Source organism: Tiliqua scincoides, chromosome 1 (genome assembly GCF_035046505.1).
Source record: "Tiliqua scincoides isolate rTilSci1 chromosome 1, rTilSci1.hap2, whole genome shotgun sequence".
Taxonomy (NCBI): Eukaryota; Metazoa; Chordata; class Lepidosauria; order Squamata; family Scincidae; genus Tiliqua; species Tiliqua scincoides.
Window position 1 is genome coordinate 146,740,534 of NC_089821.1, and position 20,742 is coordinate 146,761,275.

At 41.7% G+C, this 20,742-nt stretch overlaps 1 protein-coding gene across 6 annotated transcripts in view; it reads right to left on the reverse strand.

Annotated features, from left to right (window-relative positions):
- The window catches only part of SLX4IP (SLX4 interacting protein), an 83,620-nt gene that overhangs the window by 17,117 nt on the left and 45,761 nt on the right, over nt 1-20,742 (reverse strand). For 5 of the 6 annotated variants that reach the window (XM_066639000.1, XM_066639020.1, XM_066638993.1 and 2 more), the window contains 3 exons: nt 12,286-12,375; nt 10,758-10,881; nt 413-490 (listed from right to left, as the gene is read on the reverse strand). In XM_066639000.1, coding sequence (XP_066495097.1) covers nt 413-490; nt 10,758-10,881; nt 12,286-12,375 — 292 coding nt within the window. The remainder of the gene's footprint in view (nt 1-412; nt 491-10,757; nt 10,882-12,285; nt 12,376-20,742) is intronic. The other variant, XM_066639029.1, reaches the window with a different exon arrangement.

The window sequence follows — 20,742 nt, forward strand, 5'->3', positions numbered from 1 at the left end:
AATTTTAAAAATAATAATCTTAATTTTAAAATCAAGAAATATTTTCCCTCAAGTTAAATAGTTATTAACTTTATAGAGTTGCACTGCAAACAAAAAAACACAAATTCTATATTATTATACGTGAAATATATCTAAGCTGGTCACTGCACATTTTTAAAGTCAGTATTTGAACCAGAGATTGAAAAAATAATGATAAATCTGAACCAAATCCACATTTTTAGAAGTTCTGACGCCCTGGAAAGATTTGTTTATTTTAGAACATTTATATACTGCTTTTCAACAAAGTTCTTTCAAGGACAGCATAATTCTGTCCAAAAACAGCTCTTGATCAGGGCAAGTTATAAAAACAAATTTCTCCTGCCTTCACCCACTTTCTCCAAAATCCTACAGCGGGAGAAGAAAAAGAACTTACCACTATGCTGTTGCCCCCCAATACAGCGCAAATTTGTCCGTCGCTTCACAAAGTAGGCGGCAACACGAAAGCCATCAGCTGCAACATTAAAATAGTTTAGGTTTAATATACCCTGAGATCATCTTTGCCACTTGTGTGACCACTGGAATATTTTAATTAAAGGCTATATACAAAAAGTGTAGATAATGAAAACACACCAAGTGGATATAAAACAGCAGAGGTGTAAACTCTATATCTCTGCCCTAACTGGAAATGCCAGAAATTGAATCTGGAAGCTGTTCTATCACTGGACTACAGCCCTATGCCCAGGAACAGGGTATACAATGAGGTATATTGTATTGTATTGTATTGTATCAATTGTAACATACTGATGTGTTAATATCAAGGAAAGGGAAGATAAATCAATCCATGCTTCAAAGACAGAATTGGGTCTTGGGGCACACCTTGAGGCAGGGATCAGACCATGAATACTGGTGTGCCAAAGGAGGACTGGACATGAACATGAAACAATTCTGTCCAGGAAAACATCATATAGGAGGAGAGACCTGTATGAACAAACTCCATACCTTCAACATCAAGACAGTCAAAACGTTTGGGCTCAATGTCTGTTCAGAGCAATAAAAACTATCCAGAAAAGAGGGCTGAGAAGAAAGATAATGACAGAGACATGTGTACCAAGACAATGCCAAAGTTCCTTGGTTCTCAAAGTGTTACATAAGTTCTGCATAATGTGGTATGAGCAGCTGCCAGAAAGAGCACATGATCCTTTGTGGTCCTTCCTTGTCTATTTTCAGACTCCCAATTGAGTCCAAAGGCAATGCACCAACCTGTTCCTACCCCCCTAGAAGCTCCCTTGTGTGTTTGATGACACTGTGAACAAAGGGACAGGCACTTCTCCATAGTATTATTTCCCCTACCTTTGCCTTCAGTATTTTCATTCTGGCCTGTACTTCTGAATGCTTGTTAATGATGAAATCCTTTTTTGCTTTTGAAAGAGATATGGATGGCATGACACAAATCTAAGCACCACTGAAGCGTTACTTTTCATGCATGGCTTCTATTGCAGCCTTGTACAGCGACATTCAGCCAAATAGCATGATCACTCAGGATAATATTTTTGGAGAGCTCAATTCCTTTTCAATTTTTAAAACCTTTTCCTACTAAAAGACCATTCATATTTGCATGCACCCTAAAGATTAGGTCAAGATATGAAGAGTTTAATGCAAAATGTAAAGAAAAAGTCTGAAGCAATGCACACTAGGGTCAAAAAAATCTCAGCTTCACATATATGCGGATAGGGTCAGAGCCGTCAGTGACAAACCAGAAAAGAGAACATGGAGTCATGGTGGATAGCAAAATGGAAAAAGCTGAACGATCGTGGAAGAGCGGTGAAGAAGGAAAATGCTAGAATCATTATGAAAAGGATCAAGAATAAGATTGCTAATATAGGTATGTGTCACTTAATGATGTGGATATATTCCACAAACCCCATCATTTAGGCTCATTCATCGTTATCCAGACAACCTTGACTGGCTGTTGGGTAACATCCCAAAATGCCTTGTGGGGCTGGGAAGGCAGGAAGGAAGGCAGCTAGCTGGTAAAAGGAAAACACACAAAGTGTGGATTAACAGGTTGAGCTGGCAATGAAGACAGAGGTAGGTAGCTTGTGAATGTGCAAAAGAAAAGCATCAAAAGCACTGGTTAGCTGGTTGAGCCAGCAAAGGAGGAGGAAAGGAAGCTAGCCCATCGAGTTCAGTGGGACCACCACCATATATGCATTCAGTCATTGGCCAGAACATTGTTATATGTTATATGGTGTATGCCTGTATTAAAAAGCCCCTATTCAAACCTATAGTTTTTACTTACTTATGGCAGGCCTCTTGACTGCCCTCCCCCCACAGGATGCAATGTGTGCTCCACTAACACAGGTGCATCAGTCCCAATGGTGGGGGATAGGACTGGGCAATTTACATTGTATTGTAGATCAACTGGTTTAAATTAGTAGTTCAATGGGAAGGGGCGATAAGCAAACGCTTTGCGTTCAACAGGTCCCTGCTTTGATCCCTGGCATCCCCAGGTACAGCTGAGAAATTTCTCTGTCTGAAATACTGGAGAATCACTGCCATTCAAGGTAGACAATGGAGAGCTAGGCAGACCAATGATCTAACTCAGCACAAGATAGTTATGTGATCGTAACAGTAAAGTTTTATCCCTGGTATGCGTGCTCAGAGACTAAATTTGCTCACATGAAGTTCAATTTTTGTGTACCCCATTTAGGATTTAAAATATCCACAGTAAATCTAGGTCATTTTAGTTAGCTTCCACAAAGAGGAAAGTATATGACCTGCACCATGAATAAGGCCTCCTATGGGAGTTGGAGCTCATTCAAATGATACAAATTTCACTTGGAACTATGCCTCAGAAATGACAACTATGGACAAAAGTCTTCATCACTATGTTCACACCCTTTGGTTAGAGATTAGAAATCAGACAGCTGCTAATCAACTGCCTCACCCTGTGTTCTTAGTGCACTTCAGGATTTAACAGGAAAGACCCTAAGTGCAGATTGACAACAGCAGGAATTTTAGGACAAATTCTAGAGGGTAGCCATGTAGGTCCTTAGCAGAAAACAGGAGACTTGCGACACTTTAAAGACGAATCAGTGTATCATGTCATAAACCTTTGTAAACCAGAGCCCACGTTCAGATAAAGTGAAATGGTCACAAAGTAGCTACCTACCCAGCTAAAGTGGCTGCTTCACGCGTCTGATGAAGTGGGTTCTGGTCACGAAAGCTTATGCCACAATAGATAAGGCTTTAAAATGCTGGAATACAGTCAGCAAAACAAGACTGCATTTTTAGGGTCAAATAACAGTCTTACTGTATATAGAATCCCCCTTCACAACATTCATCCCTCCATGTTCAGGAAACACATGAAGGGGAAACGGGAGTGTGTCAGTTGACCATGCCCCCCCAACTTGTCCACCATGACCTCCATGCTCCCCCAGATGCCCACATTCTCCACTGCTGGTCAGTAGGCATGCTTGCATGGTGGGGCACAGTTAATAGGTCTTGCTTCCCCCTCACAAATGTCTGAATTTGTGTGAGGGGGGGATATTTTCTCTAAACAGCGCCAGAGTCTCTGAGGTAGGGTGGTACGTTAACATACAAGTACTTATTAGTAGGGAAAGAGTGTGTACCTTTTAAAAACAAAAACAAAATGGTACACACAATCAAAAATAAAGCAGAAAGTAAAAGTTATCTAGTAAGAATATTTTTTAGGATTTTTAACTTAACTAATCAAAAATACCACAAACAGAAACCAAATTGTGACGGATTAAGTCCCGTTTTGTGTTTTACTGTAAGGTTTGTTGATGGAAGGTGTAATTTAACCTGTCTGGTATACTACATAGTCCCAGGACTCAGAGGAAGTATCATATACAGCCCTTTTGGTTAAGCTACCTCACAACACGTGTTTGCTGAAGAACAATTAGGTTGACTGGAGCATCTACCAGACTGCCAGCAGAACTCTGAGGTACGGTATGTAACAGCAGAAAGCTGTCTCCCACGGCTATTAAAGACCATTCACCTGGGAGCCTGGGAAAATGCCTCTGAGCTGCCGAGTTATCTGCTGCAGCCTGGCAGGTGTTCACTTCCCAGCAAAATCTGGCACCTGAACAGCTTTGTTACTGAATTCAGCAAAGTCTTCTCCAAAACCACAAGACAGGCCTAAGGAGGCCCACAATGTGTTTGCACCCGACACTCCTGTGTTTCATATCATAATGTTTATTCTATACTCTCCTCCAAAACATCTACTTTTCTCCCTTACAATCAAATATTTTAGATGTTAAACTCCCTGTCCTTAGCTTCCCTGCTATGCTTGTTTTCCTAGGTTGCAAGAGCTGAAACTCTCACGTTTGGAAAATATATTCCAAATTTATTTCTTGCCAGATAAAATGGGAAGCACATTTTTAAAAGTGTAGTAGAAAGCTCAGTGGGTTGAACCAGAAGTTCATGGAAGTGCTGACGTACTTGATTGTCTAATTTGGTTATATTTTTAAAAAGCATAAAATTCCAGTAATTTTATTAGACCGCACAGTTTAGCAGTCATATAAACGTACAACATAACTAGTATATAGTATGCTTCATTTTCAATGCTTTTAATTACATCTAATCCTTTAATTACCTTTCTTCTCTCAATATTTCAACACCAAGCTTGGAGCTACAAAAAAGTGCTTTCATTCAAATTCTACCTACTGGTCCTTGAAAAATTCCAGGGCAGGCTGAATGCTCAAGAAATTCCATCTAGTACTGGGACACACACATGCATAGAAGATAATACGCAATTTGATCTATTTATGACTAAGGGCAATGGTTTCTACTATCTTGTGATTCTGGTGCCTGACCTGCTCTAAAGCAGGATGCCTTTTTGCTAGGTTGCATCAGGTTCTCAACTATACACAACAGGGAATGGTTAACCTGCTGTCTCAGAATGAACCCCAACTATATCACGTACTGTACACTCTTCCCTCTTTATCGATACACTCGCTATAAGAATGCCCACTTATCCATTCTGCACCTATTAAGACAATCTCCCTTTATCCATATCAAGATTTCCAATTAGAAGTACAGGAACAGTACAGGAACAGGAACAGATTGGGCAGCCCAATCCTAACTAAATCCCCTTGTGGTGATGCAGTGGTACCTGTGTGGGCTGAGCTGCATCCCACGGGAAATTTTCACCTGCCGGAAGTCTCCTCGAGATAAGGGGACACTTGTCCCCTTGCCTGTGGGCAAACCTCAGCAGCTACAATAGGTTGCTACAACAGCAGCTACTCAGACCTGTGCCAGCTGTATAGTTGGCACAAATCCACGTTAATCTATCCAGATGGAAGGGAGTCAGGATACAGTGTGCACTAGCACTGAAGATTGTTCCATCCCTCCCCTGCCGTCCTCCCTGCGCTGGACTTACCTGGTTTGGTGGGTGTCCCAACGACCGCCAGTGTGCATGGGAAGGCTTCAGCCTTCCTGCCAATGCACCAGCTTCTTATGCTGTTGCAAAGCACTTTACAGTAGTATTCTTGTGACTGCAAAGCATTATCTTATCAACAGCACAGCTGGATGAGTTAGTTGGGCCCACAGTTTTATTCAAATATATTTTTGCCTCTGTGAAGTGAGTATGATAGAGTGCCAATACCCTTCTAAGGTCTCATTCTCTCAAACAACACGTCAGGTGGTAAAATTGGTTTCTGGACCATATTTCTTTAGTGTGCAGGTGATGGGCTCAAATGCTTGAATGCTCCTCCATACTAAATAAATAAAATTCATCCACATGGAAAACTAGCAGGTTCGTGCCTAGCTTTCTCCCTTTCTCCTCAATGTTCAATTTTCTACAATTTTTTGTACAGAGGAGCATTTCATCAAGTGAACTTCCAACTGAATCTGAAACTGTGCAGTCTGTACAGCTGAGATACAGGTTTACTATCTCACCTGCAGTTTGTGAGAACTAAGACAAGAACTCTGGAGGATAAAGACAAAGACTAATTGCCCCTGTTTCCAAATGAGCCCTGTAATCATACTGTCAAATTAGTTAACCTGGCACCTCTTTCCAGCACACAAATTTATTATGTATTCTATAGCACCATCCATGTATTACACTATACCAAGCAACATAAGCAGAAAAACAAGCTCTCTGCCCCCAAGGGCTGACACTCAAATATAGAGTACCATATTGCTAGATGTAACAGATAAAGGAAGTGGGGACAAGAAAAAAGGGGAGACAAGGGTAACAAGGAATGACAATGCACGAATGTATTTAAATATTGTTATAACTTAGCAGTGGTTTGAGAAGAGGACCAAGGAATTTGTTTCCAGTGCCCTGATTCTTAAACACTGCACTCAGGAATATGTATATATTTGATAAATCTAACTTTTTCTCTCATTAGTAGCCAGGTTTGGAAATATACTTCTAAGTTATCTGAATATTTCATTTTCTTTGAGATATAGTTGTCTGGAAGTTTTTTCAATGCTGATAATAGTCCAACCCAGTGCTTGCTACATAACAAATATAGGAATCATTCAGAAAGATGCGACTTTACATTAGACTTCTCTTGATGAAAATAGGCTTCCAAAAATTAACAAAAACATTAAAAATATTTAAAAGCAGTGATCTGGCTGTCAGATGTCACAGTAAATGTATTTTTAAGGCTGCAACTATATGCACACTTACTTGCGTCCATGTGCCACTGAACTCAGTGGGATATATTTAAATAAATATGCATGAGATCAAGCTGTCAGTGAATTTTCCTTCAACTGAATGTACTCTGAAGGTCAGAACCTACAAGACACTCTCTGACAATATATTCCCTCCACAAATTTTGCATGTGAGCACACGTACAGGAACTCAACTAGATTGTGCTCAGTAGAAGATTACCACACAATGATTTTAGGTGGAAACAGAGAGGCACGCTTTATAATAGGCAGGATCCTAAGGGTCACCAAAAGGGTGCCCAGACTCTGTGCGGACACAACCTTCCATTCCTGCTTTTTTGACAGAGACTGTAGGGTTTTCTAGCAAGCCTGGAAAATCTGCAAGGATGCTGCTACTTACTTACACCAGTGAGAAAAACCCCTAACATGCCCTATTCATAGTACACACCACTGGGATGGGGAGAATATGCACACTTTAGGAAACTAGGTCAGGCTGCAATTTCTCCATCCAAATTCAGGAATTATTTTTTAATCAATTTTTGTCATCTTCAGCTTTCTTCTTTTGCAAAGGATTCTCAATCCTCAAGCATCTTCCCAAAGGGAAGATGGAAGGCAGGAGGCTAAAATGCAGGTGGGGAAAAAACAAAGCCCCAAAACATCTTACTGGATATGAGCCCGCCCACCTCCACCACCTGCAGTTCCAGGGTCCTGCCGCTGTCATCCTCATTGCAGCAAGGTGACTGGGCAAATGTTCGTAAAGTATCAGTGGATTTATATACCCTGTGGGTGTTAGCCAGGCTTCGCTTATGGGACTGAACATTTGGGGTCACTTGGGCCACCTGAACTGCCCACTCTAAGGTGGGCTTCATAATCCAATGAGCTGGCTCAAAGCCAGGTCCTTTGTTAACAATCAGACCAGCAGCAAAGGAACAAGGGCTTCTGAATCTAGATGACACAGCAGCCTCTGAGGTGACAGACAGTCCAGAGAGGTCAAAGTCTGCAAAAAATGGGGGGGGGGGATACTGATTTCTTTACATGCTCTCAAGCAAACCAGCAAGAATATTTCTAGAAACTGCATACTAATATAAGATGTTGTTTTCCATCTGTGTCCCATCTACAGTTAAAACTTATTTAAACAAATTGGAAGAGTTTTTCGTTATTAAACACCAAATCAAAATTTAAAGGCAAAATAAACATTGCCTCCAGTCAATAAAGGTACTTTAATGTTATTTATCTCTGCATAATCCTTTTACAGTCTCCAGAGTGGATGGTTCCATGTGTGCAAGTTCAAAACCCCTTCCTTCATAGCCTCCCCTACTTGCCGTACAGAGCCAGAGTGGTGTAGTGGTTCGGGAGGTAGACTTAGACCTGGACGATCCAGGTTCAAATCTCCCCTCAGCCACAAAGTTTCCTGGGTGACCTTGGGCCAGTCACTTTCTCTCAGCCTCACCTACCTCACAGGGTTGTTGTGAGGACAACAGGAGGGGAGCAGCTGTGTACACTGCCCTGAGCTCTTTGGAGGAAGGGCGGTATAAAAACGTGAAAATAAATAAATAAATAAATAAAACGGCTGTGACCAGTTTTTTCCTTGGATCAGAGTCATTAGATTGCATTGCTATATACAGGCAGCCATCTTTTCTAGACCCTAGCATGCTAGAACCTAAAAAAGCAACACTCCTAACATGCTAGGAGCCAAAAATACCAGCTCTCTAGTGCTTGTAGCGCTAGAAGGTAAAAAAGAACTCGGTCTCAGTCAGAACATCTCTGTTGCTATTTAAATCCTCGTGCTGGAAAACATTCACACTTATGCTTCATTTTAAATGCCTAGATAGCTTTAATGTCCTACTAAACAATGCAGAAATGTTCATTTTCAAAGATCATATCTGACCACAACACAGAACGAAAGACAAATATGCAAAGATTAAAATACACGCCTAACTTTGACTGATACACATAGTTACACAGACTTGTTTTCAGCCGGGTTGCTTACTCGTAACTATAGATCCTGTTGTCATCTGCAAAGACACATGTAGTTGAGTTCTGTGCATGTGCAGAACAGACCTTAGAAGCTTCCTGAGCTTTGCTGAACATTTGGTCCTTGTGCTCAAGGGGGGAACTATACCCAGTTGTATGCACCTCAAGAGCCCAGAGGAGGCAGCAAGAGCATGCCTGTTCACTGAAGACTACTTAAGCCAAGCAGACCTTCTACATCTATCCATACTACAGAAGTTCAACAAGGCTTCTTCATCTTGCCCTAAGCCACCAGTTCCCAAACTACGTGCTTTGGCACTCTAGGGTGCCACAGTAAACTCAAAGGGGTGCTGTGCACACCATGGGATGTTTTCCCAGAAATTCCGACTGCAGGTCTCTAAGATGGCAATGAAACTGTAGGGGTGCTGTGAAAGAATTACTCTGACATGAAGGGTGCCATGACCAAATAAGTTTGGGAACTTACTTTATCATGTTTCCCTACATTACAAAACCAAAAGATTCCTCAATTTAATTTTATCCATTTTCCAGGATGCTCTCTTCCTTCCAGATTATGATCCCTTCCAGACACAACAGACTGGGGAGACAGGCGCAAGAGGCAGAGAACCTTGTGTGAGGATACTTTCCGGAAGAGTTAGTTCTGGTGCTTTTAAAAACAATAAGACTGAACAATATGACCTCCTATAGAGGATAAGGGAGTATTCAAAGGGAAGGAGATAGCAATTTGAGCCCTCACTCTGGGCTCTGCTAGTCTGTCTCACCAGCTAATTTAGCTGCCACTCACTGTTTCACAAACTGTGGCAAGTTCTTAAATAGATGGGAGTACCAAACCACCTTATCTGTTTCCTAAGAAATCTGTATGCGGGTCAAGAGACAACAGTTAGAACCGGATATGGAACAACTGATTTGTTTAAAATAGGGAAGGGAGTACAACAACGCTGCATATTATCACCCTGCTTACTTAACTTATATGCAGAGTACATCATGCAAAAAGCTGGGCTGGATGAATCACATGCGGAGTTATATCAATAACTCAATTGAGAAAAATATCAATAATCTCAGATATGCTGATGATACCACTTTAATGGCAGAAAGCGAGGAGGATCTAAAGAACCTCTTGATGAGGGTGAAAGAGGAAAATGCAAAATGTGGCTTGAAACTTAATGTTAAAAAACTAAGATCATGGCATCTGATCTCATCACCTCATGGCAAATAGAAGGGGAAGAAATAGAAGCTGTGACAGAGTTTATCTTCTTGAGCTCCAAGATCACTGCAGATGGAGATTGCAGCCATGAAATTAAAAGACCCCTGCTTCTTGGGAGGAAAGCTAGGGTAAGCCTAGATAACAATGAAAAAGCCAAGACATTACAATGTCAACAAAGCTCCGTATAGTCAAAGCTATGGTTTTCCCAGTTGTTATGTATGGCTGAGAGCTGGACCATCAGGAGGGCTGAGCACTGTACAACAGACACTTTCGAATTATGGTGTTGGAGAAGACTTTTGAGAGTCCCCTGGACTGCAAGGAGATCAAATCAGTCAATCCTACAGGAAATCAACCCTGACTGTCGATCCTTCCAGATGCTGAAGCTTTAATACTTGGCCATCTCACAAGAAGGAAGGACTCTTTAGAAAAGACCTTGATGCTGGGAAAAATTGAAGGCAAAAGGAGAAGGAGCAGTAGAGGATGAGATGGTTAGATAGGCAATGAACATGAATTTGGACACACTCTGGAAGTTAGTAGTGGACGGGGGGCCTGGTGTGCCGTGGTCCATGGGGACATGAAGAGTCAGGCATGACTTAACAACTGAACAACAACAACACTGTTTAACAGCATTATTCTCTCCCCCCATCACACTATTTTAGCAAAATTGTTCATTCTATGGGCCTGTATGCATACGGAGACACTAGGATACTCACTTGAGCTATGACTCAAGACTAGGACAATGGTACCTGGGTTGGCAGGAAGCCTGATCCAATGAATGTTTCGCCATCCATCCCTACCTGTTGTAATACAGTGTTCCTCTCCCATAACCATCAAGGTGTGTACTCTTGTTTCATTACATAACATGATCCCACAGAGACAATTCAGCATTCAAAAGCTTAAGTTAAAAACCACTGAGTATGAAAGCAACATAAAGTGCTCCTACCTTTCAGAGACAAGGGATTTCCTTCTAAATATTCCTCCTGCTTTCCTTGACCATGGCATTTTCGAGCTTTCAGGTACTGTTTCACTCTTGAATCAATTGTGTCTCTTAGCAGCATGCAGATTTCCTGGAAGAAAATTTATTTATAGGGGTAGATTTGTACATATTCTACAAAAGTCTGAGATATCAATTATGACTTTTCAAATTTGTTAATTACATAGAGAAATGCATTATTTGAAAACTTATATAAGAACATAAAAGAGCCCTGCTGGATCAGGCCAAAGGCCTATCTAGTCCAGCTTCCTATATCTCACAGTGGCCTACTAAATGAGTCAGAGCACACAAGACAACAAGGGAACTGCATCCTTGTGCCCTCCCTTGCATCTGGCATTCTGATAGCCTACTTCTGATAGCCTACCGCATCTGGTAGCGTACTTCTAAAAGCAGGAGGTTGCACATACCCATCATAGCTTGTAACCTGTCTTGGATTTTTCCTCCAGAAATTTGTCCAATCCCCCTTTAAAGGCATTTAGTCCAGATGCCATAACTACATCTTGTGGCAAGGAGTTCCACAGACTAATTACAATCTGGGTAAAGAAATATTTTATTTTGTCTGTCCTAACTACCCCAACACTCAATTTTAGTGGATGTCCCCTGTTTCTGATGTTATGTGAGAGGGAAAAGAACATCCCTCTCCATTCCCTGTATAATTTTGGATGTTTCAATCATGCCCCCCTCAGGTGCCGTTTTTCTAAATTGAAGAGCCCCAATGCTGTAGTATTTCCTTATAAAGGAGGTGACACAGCCCCGTAATCATTTTGGTCGCTCTCTCCTGCACCTTTACCATTTCCACTATAATCTGCGCTCAAGCAAAAAAAAAAAAAAATCACAGATAATTTAATTTCAAAGGAAACTTAGCAGTGTAACCAAATCCATGAAATTTACTTTCAAGTAAATAATTGTTACTCCTTCACTGACTGGTATATAAACACAAATAAAGGCATAGATCCTAGGCTTAAAAGAGAAAGGAGATAAGTAGGGGCCTAATATTGGAGATTTTATACTTAAAATGATAGCCCCAATACCCTAATTATGTAACATGGCCCTTACTAGATCTTTCTCAATGTCATTCTACAGGCTGCTGTGACACACAGAATTTGGAATTGCCAGGGTAAGCATAAACTTAGAATGGATAGTGGTGGTGAAAGAGAGAACAGTAGATTCTCCTTTTGCTGCAATAACATAAATAAAATGTTGCACCTATGCAAAGGTAACTAATCTATGGGATAATGAACTTCAGCGCAAGCACTCAGACATGATCTTCAAATCTGAAATTGGTACATCAATTTAAAGGTAGCATATCATGTCAATCGACGGATTAAAAGGAAAGCCTCCAATGATGAAAAGAGAGATAAGGTTCTGGAATAGCATGCAAGAACTGACTGTGGACAGGTATAATTTGCAATATATTCACAATATGACTAAACCAATGCAGTCCAGTGCTTTAAAGAACAAAAAGATTAAGCCCTACCTCTCTCTTTTGATCAGAAAACCATGTGGTATCCTTACTGGAATCCTCTGGCCTAACATGGAAATCCACCAGGACTGCAAAGATTCCACACTTGAAGTAGAAAGTGGGGGTGAGGAAACACAGAAAGTGAGAACAGGAAAAACAATCTTGCAAAGTGGGTTGGTAAAGTGGTCAAGTGACTATTCAGTAACATTTTATTTATACTATGCTTTATGTAAATAAAAGTATAGGCAAAGTAATATTTCTGAGTTTCTAAAGCAGATAATATAGGTCTGATGAGTACCATAAATGCTTGCCTATAGGGCGAGAAATTTATGTCAATAAATCAAGCTTAGATCATCACCTCGCCTTGTCTCTGAGGTCATTCGGGGTCAGGGCTTTTCAAGCAACTCCAATGCAGAGATAATTAGAGGGCTGTTAATCTCCACAGTTACCTCCCTGGAAAGCTCCAGCCAAAGTTAACCTTTCATTCTCCTCCTGAGAAAAGGGCTAAAGGCTTCCATTTCAAGCAAGAAAGCTTTGTTCCATTTTGCAAACATCTGTTTTTTTTTAAACACCAGCATGAAATCCTAATTTCCATTTGAAACAAAGTCCCAGGCTACAATTCCCAGGCACCATGTCTTAATAACACCCATGGAAAGCAATGGGTCTGCTTCTAAGTAAATAAGATTGCAACTATATGCAGTTGCACTTGCACAAAGTCATTCCTTGGTGTTTGTCTCTGCTGTGAATTGACTTGCACACTCCCTGTCAGGTCTTTGGCATCCCAGGCGCTGAATTCTTGTAAGCCAGGTTGTGGCAGGAGGGGCCTTGATGTCCAGGCCTGGTATGGAATGTACTTCAAGGAACAGCTGCACTGTATATGTGTGTGATTAGCAATCAACTGCACCTGTGTTAGGTGGGAGCCATGTGACCTGGGAGGTTGTGTGCAGAGTCTATGGTGGAGTGGTGCAATGCAATGCACCACTGGACAGCCAATCAGAAAGGGTCACAAGACAGTCTTGTGACGATGAGGTTGCCCTATTCTGATTGGTTGGTATATAAGGGGGCAAGCACAGACTCCAGGTGTGGGTTGTTGTGGTGGAGTTTCTACGTGCTGTGCTGCTGATTTGGACTGCCTTCTCATGACTGTGACCTGCTGTATCCCTGACTTCTGGACCGTATGACTGACTACTCTTCTGCCTGCTCCTTGTTTACATGCTTCTGCAACAAACAAGCCTGTGTCTGCTCCTTTGGCTCTGTTTGGGATCACCTGCTTCTTGTGCTGTCTCCCTGCACTCCTGTGCCACTCTGCTATTGGGAAAGCAAGGGCTATCCTCCCCTGCTGCCCTGACACTCCCAGTTATGTGTTATAAGTTATTTATAGAGCTTCTGGCTTAACACACCAGGCACCTTAAAGAAGGATTTGATTAATAGTTCTCCTACAGTGGTTCCCAACCTTTTTTAACTTGCATACCCCTTGGCAGCCCATTTCAATAAATTGTACCCCTCATATTAGCTAAATGCTTACACTCGCACACCATTTTCTAAAATATACCATTTAATTATTGGGAACAGAAACATAACCGAGAAAAACCATGTATGGATAAGTGGAAGAAAGATGTAAAAATCATTCCCATTCAAAAACATTTCCTATTTGATGAATGGTGTTAATTATTTCAATAGTGTTGATTTCACGATTGAATACTGATTTCAAGGAGAATTGTATTATTAGGATGATCACACAGATGGTCAAACAGTGGCACTTAATCCACTGGAAATTATGTGAAATACACTGGTTTGGAGAATAAGAGTCAATCAAGAAAAGGTTATTTTTTGTGGTGGAAATGTCTTAAAGCAAAAAAGAAATTGAGAATATTCTTATAATTTATTAATAAAGGTATTGCATATATGATACAGTTCGACCCTTTGGTCAGTCTTTTTAATAACTGGAAGGTCTTTCCGAAAACTACAAGGAACCAGTACTATATGCTTTAATATCAGCTAGATTTATGCTTACTGTAATATTGGAAGGAGAATGAGATACCCAGGCAGAAGGACTGACTCAAAAGAACGTAGGAATAGATGAGGTTGATAAAATTGATGACTTGGGGAAAAAACTGGAATGAAATCACCAATGAACTATCAGTAACTAGTACTAGAACCTGGTGTCTGGGGGCAGAATTGTTGGCCTGCTTGGCAGGCACTGGGCTGGGTTCAGGCTAAGAGAGGCTGGGGAAGACAAGAGGCAGAAAGGTGTGGCAAGTAGTTGCAAGAGCCTCCCTGCTTCCCCAGAGGGGAGGTTTAGGACCCAGAGAGTGAGCAAGCCAAGTGGGTAGAACCAGGAAGGGGGGAGGGACCAGTCAGGGGAATATAAGGAGAGGGTAAGGAATGAGAAAGGGCTGGAGTTTGGCTGGAAGAAAGTCTCCGGGGCCCAGAGAGGATGGAGAAGGTCCTGAAGCAGAGCAGGAGTAAGGTGCTGCAAATTCCCTCCCTGCCTCTGCTTTGAGGCCCAGGGGAGGAACACAGGAGACAAGCAAGGGTGGTGTGGCTATGGAAGCCCTGCTTAGTCGACTTGCTCCTATACAGGCTGAGACCCCAGTGATAGGCAGACAATTAAGACTGGCGCCCTTGACAAACAGTAACTGAATATTTGTAAGTTTTAGTGACTTAGATTTTGAATTTGTTAAACAGGAGTTGCACGGGGGGTCCGCAAATCCATGGTTTCACTTATCTGCGGTTTTGTGGATGCAGGAGTCCCCCTGCCCCCCCTCCTGAGGTCTTGCCTCCGGAGGTTCTTCTGAGCCCTGCAAAGGTTCCCATTTCTGCCCTCGGCCTCTGTGGGCCTCAGAATGTCTGTTACAATGAAAAAAACTAGTGACTTCTGGTTTTGCAGCAAAACCAGAAGTTTTATGCCTTCAAAAGGCATTATGAGGACCAGGGAAGTCCTGAGTGTAGCTCCCCAAACCTCTGGAGGGTCCAAGGTGTGTGAGGGAGGAGTGTCCCACAGATATGGGGGCACACCTGCATATGCCTTTTTAATTGTTTTATACATTTAGAATGCCAGGTATATTTCATATTACATTTTTGTATATTAATACATACAAAGTGATGGTATCATATGCAACATGTTATGACCCTAAATAAATAAATAATATCTTGCAGACAGTAAAAAATCATCGTCATCACCAATATACTGCTTTTCAACTGAAAGTTCGCAAAATGGTTTGCAGAGAAAGTCAAATAAATAATGACTCCCTGTCCCAAAAGCATTCACAATCTAAAAAGATGCAAAAGAACACCAGCAGACAGCCACTAGAGGTGGGGTGAGGAGGGCCAGTTACTCTCCCCCTGCTAAATAAGAGGCTATCACTGAGCAATAACCAAAAGGGACACAGTGCTCTTACTGGTGGGTGTTCCGAGGGAGTAGCAAGAGATGGCATCGACAGGTCAAGCACTGAATAAGCAGTTGCTTGTAAAGGCATCAAATCCTCCCTCAGCCACTGTTACCTACCAATGAACTATTTCTTCAGTTGCCACTCTGTCCACATTAAATTATATTAACACTGAGTCAATTATAATATCAAGAGCTGATTCATGAACAAGGGTCCATGTAGTGTTTACTTTCAATCAAGTTCTGTGGTCACTGCCTCTGCAGGATGAGAGAAGTGTTTGCGGATAGCTCACCATGCAAAGATGAGGTCTGCCTCCACAGGCATATACATTTCAGACAAATTTACGTTTCAATACGGTTGCAATGTCTCAAGGGCTGAAGGCTTCTATCTGTTTGGAAGTATCATCAAAACATTCCTTTCTGATTTTCAACCAAATGTAAAATTACAGGCCACCATTTCCATTCCCACTGCCTGGAAATGGATGGGGAAAAAAAAAAGTTTCTCTTTAGTAATTCAGAGATGCCTGCTGGAAGAATATACTTTTTACTCTGATGAATAAGGTTGAAAAGTTCACAGGAGTACGGATTTTTCAAGAACAATGACTAGAATCAAAAGGATGACAAGTTGAAAATATATTTTTTTTAAAAAAGGTTAATTTCAGATACAGGACAGGGAAATGGGATAGACAGGGCTAGGTCTACACAGGTTACACATCAGGATAATGGTCTTGGGTTACAACATGCATTCTTTAAAAAAAAATTTTTAAACAGCTATAAAAAAAATTATCCATGCAGATGTTACTTCATTTGTTATTATAATATTTACTAATTAATCTAAACCATCAATATTTATCTAAAATTGTCTTTCCAGTCATAAAAAGGCCTCCAATATCATCTTATTTTACCTAATTCTCTCTTTCATTCTATCTGTTAAGACATCCATTTCTGCTATGTCATCAATCTTATCTATCAATTTTTCTCTATTTGGAACGTCTATAGATTTCCACATTTGCGCATATAATATTCTTGCCGCTGTACTAATATGTACAATAAGGTGTTTCTTGTGTTGGTCTTTCATTTCTGATGACAAGATGAAAATCTCTCGAAAACAGACATTTCAAGACAGATTCTTGAAGACAGAAAAATACATTCAGATGATTTCTAGTGGTATGGGATGATTATAATGTATGACTTTTAGTGAGAATTCACATATGTGCTAGTATCTGAGACAGAGCAGGTGTGTAAGAAAGGCAGAGAACAGAAAAGCATTTACAACAGCAGGGTCAGCCCAAGAAAATTACTGCCTGAAACAAATAACAAGATGGAGCCCTCCTGGTATAAAAACAACATAAAATAATAAATGCTGGTATTGGTCCACAAAAAGAATGCAATTCAAAGGAGGAGGATAATTTCTTGCTATAGAACAGCCCTTGGGTCATTTCATATAATGGGTCGAACAGCATTCATGCTGCCTGCTGAGGGCGGGAACTGACATCATTAAGCAGGTGATGACTAGAAATGAGCACATTTTTCTTACTTAAGTACTCATTAGCTGTAAATGACCGAAGAGAAGATACGTAAATCTCGATCATATTGTCAAGATGTAGGATAGCCCTACATGAGCCACTTTTCAATAGCATCGCTTCTGCTGAGGCATCACTTTGCAAAGTGACACCTTGGCAGAAGTGGCGTTGCTGAAAGGGCAGTCTGGGTGTTAATTGGGCTCCCCCAGCAGCTCGGCAGTGTCTCCCTACTTTCAACCCTCTTGTCTGCCTCTTCCCCTGTACCATTCCTTGCCTTCTGAAGCAAAAGGAACTTCCCCACAGAAGACAGACGCAAGCAAAACTGGACACTTGCAAGATACCCTATATACTTAACAAGCTATACTCTCAAACATGGTCAGCTGGAAGAAACAGGCCCTCTTCACCATAGACTGAAAGGTCATAGAGCTACCATATCAATCAGAAAAATTTAGCAAACAAAACAAAACAGTACTTTTGTTAAATCTTAAATGTAGCATAGTAAATGTAGCAAGTAAAATGTGATGCAGTAGGGTTTCAGTGTACCACATTAGTACATCTACCTAATTAAAAGACAAATACTGTTCTAACTGGAGGTTGTTCATGACTTTGTGTACCTTGGCTCAACGATCTCCGACACTCTTTCTCTCGATACAGAGCTAAACAAACGCATCGGTAAAGCAGCTACCACGTTTTCCAGACTCACAAAGAGAGTCTGGTCCAACAAGAAGCTGACGGAACATACCAAGATCCAGGTCTACAGAGCTTGCGTCCTGAGTACACTTCTGTACTGCAGTGAGTCATGGACTCTTCGCTCACAACAGGAGAGGAAACTGAACACATTCCACATGCGCTGCCTCCAACGCATCCTCAGCATCACCTGGCAGGACAAAGTTCCAAACAACACAGTCCTGGAACGTGCTGGAATCCCTAGCATGTATGCACTGCTGAAACAGAGATGCCTGCATTGGCTCGGTCATGTCGTGAGAATGGATGATGGCTGGATCCCAAAGGATCTCCTCTATGGAGAACTCGTGCAAGGAAAGTGCCCTACAGGTAGACCACAGCTGCGATACAAGGACATCTGCAAGAGGGATCTGAAGGCCTTAGGAGTGGACCTCAACAGGTGGGAAACCTTGGCCTCTGAGTGGCCCGCTTGGAGGCAGGCTGTGCAGCATGGCCTTTCCCAGTTTGACGAGACACTTGGCCTACAGACTGAGGCAAAGAGGCAAAGAAGGAAGGCCCATAGCCAGGGAGACAGACTAGGGACAGACTGCATTTGCTCCCGGTGTGGAAGGGATTGTCACTCCTGAATTGGCCTTTTCAGCCACACTAGACGCTGTTCCAGAACGACCATTCAGAGCGCGATACCATAGTCTTTCGAGACTGAAGCTTGCCAACTAAGACTGTTCTAAACATCATCCTTTACATGCTCCCAGCATCAAATATGATATCCTATGATTTTTAAAGCATATAGTATAATGGGATTATACTGCCAAATTGCTTGGAATGTATAAAATGACATTAAAAGTTCCCGGTTTGATGCTAACTGATGACTCACGGAAGATTTTAAAGGAATGCTTTATCTCATCAAATGAAAAACATGAAAAGTTTGAGTTCAGTAGTCATCTGTTAATTCTTTATTCTCCTGAGGAAAATAGAAGGTAGGCTTTTGATAAACAGATCAAAGCATTCTGTTCTTTCAGTGAGTGATTCCTATAACACGGGAGGCCTAGCAAACCGATTCCACAATGACTCAGTTGTAAAAGTTGCATTCTATCTACTGATATTCTGTTTCTAGAATTCAAATACAACTTAAATGCTTTTTAGTAATCTTAAATAATTCTCCCCTGCACAGGCTGCAAGGGTCAGTAACTAGGCCCAGACCAACCCAAACCAAGCTCCCTAAAGAAAGAGGAGAAACAAAGATGCAGAGGATGCAACATTAGAACCTATCTAAAGGCAACTTCGAGGTTCAGGTTTGGTCTAAGATCACATACCTCTTCCTTTTCAGCACGAAAGCTTCCCATCACACCAGCAAAACATCTTGCTGGTCATAGACACAGGAACAACCCTGACCACAGGTGTATTGTATTTCAAATTGCCCTTCGCTTAGGGATGAAAGGTATAGGGAAGAGGTACTCAAAAGTTTCATTATGATTCTGGTCATTGAATTAAAACCACTTTCCAAGAAGAAGACATTACAGCAAACTAACACTTACACTGCCATCCCAACACCTTATTATAAAAGTAAAGTCTGTATATATTAGAACTCCAATAGTTGGGCATCTTTCAAACCTGTGTGGCATCTGATAATCAGATATACTGGACTATGAGGAGATGCTATTCCACCTAGATCAAGCGACAGAGTCGCTACCTATCTTACTGTCTCTGTGACACCATCACTACTTACATAACTGCCGAGATGCTCAGATTGTCCCCAAAGGGCTGTTGTTGCCTGTTTCAGCAACACTGTTGCTGGGCTAGGTGCACCTGTATCAGGGCAAAAGTGTTCAGGAGCCCACTCCTTAGCCAGGAGCTCTCCCAGACAATTGGGTTCCAGATTACTGGAGTTTGACTGTCCAAGGCTCTCTTTTCCATAACTAGCATAGAAAAGAAAGTTAATCCCATTTGGATGTACTTTTTTGGTGACTATGTTCCTTTAGGAAGAATTATGAAATACTGACTTGAAAAACTTACCTTTTTCTTGAAACCATTGATCCAATCCCTTAGGCACCATACAATATTGAATCTAAGCCTAAATCAGTGTAAATGACTTAGGGGCATCCGGTCTGGGACTCCTCATCCCTATGGGTCAAGGGTGGGGAGGTTAGAGAACAACAAGACAAAGGCAGAGTAGGAGAAGAAATTGGGAATGGTAGCGTGATGGGATGTGATAGACGGTTTGGCACAGTGAGAGGATGCGGGGACAAAGGAGCTAATAAGCAGCCCATCCTGGGGCATTCCATGTACAAATGCTTTTATGCAAATGCCCGAAGTTTCTGAGCAAAGATGGGAGAACTGGAATGTCTGGTGACAAGGGAAAACATTGACACAGTGGGCATAACGGAAACCTGGTAGAATGCGGAAAATCAGTGGGATACTGCAATCCCAGGCTATAAACTCTACAGGAGGGACAAGGAGGGGCGTGTTGGAGGTGGGGTGGCCATTTACATTAAGGAAGGGATAGAATCCTGCAAAGTAGAGATTGAAGGTGGGTCCGACTCCATAGAATCTCTATGGGTTAAATTACCAGGCCTGTGGAGCGATGCAATACTGGGGGCGTACTATCGTCCTCCAGACCAGAAACCGGAAGGGGGCCTTGAAATGAGGAAACAGATCAGGGAGGTGACAAGGAGGGACAGGGTTGTAATCATGGGGGACTTCAATTATCCTCATATTGACTGAGTCAATTTGTGCTCTGGACACAAAAAGGAGACTGGATTCCTTGATATGCTAAATGACTGTGCCTTAGAGCAGTTAGTCATGGAGCCCACCAGAGGACAGTTGACTCTGGATTTAATATTGTGCAATACTCAGGACCTGGTTAGAGATGTCAATGTT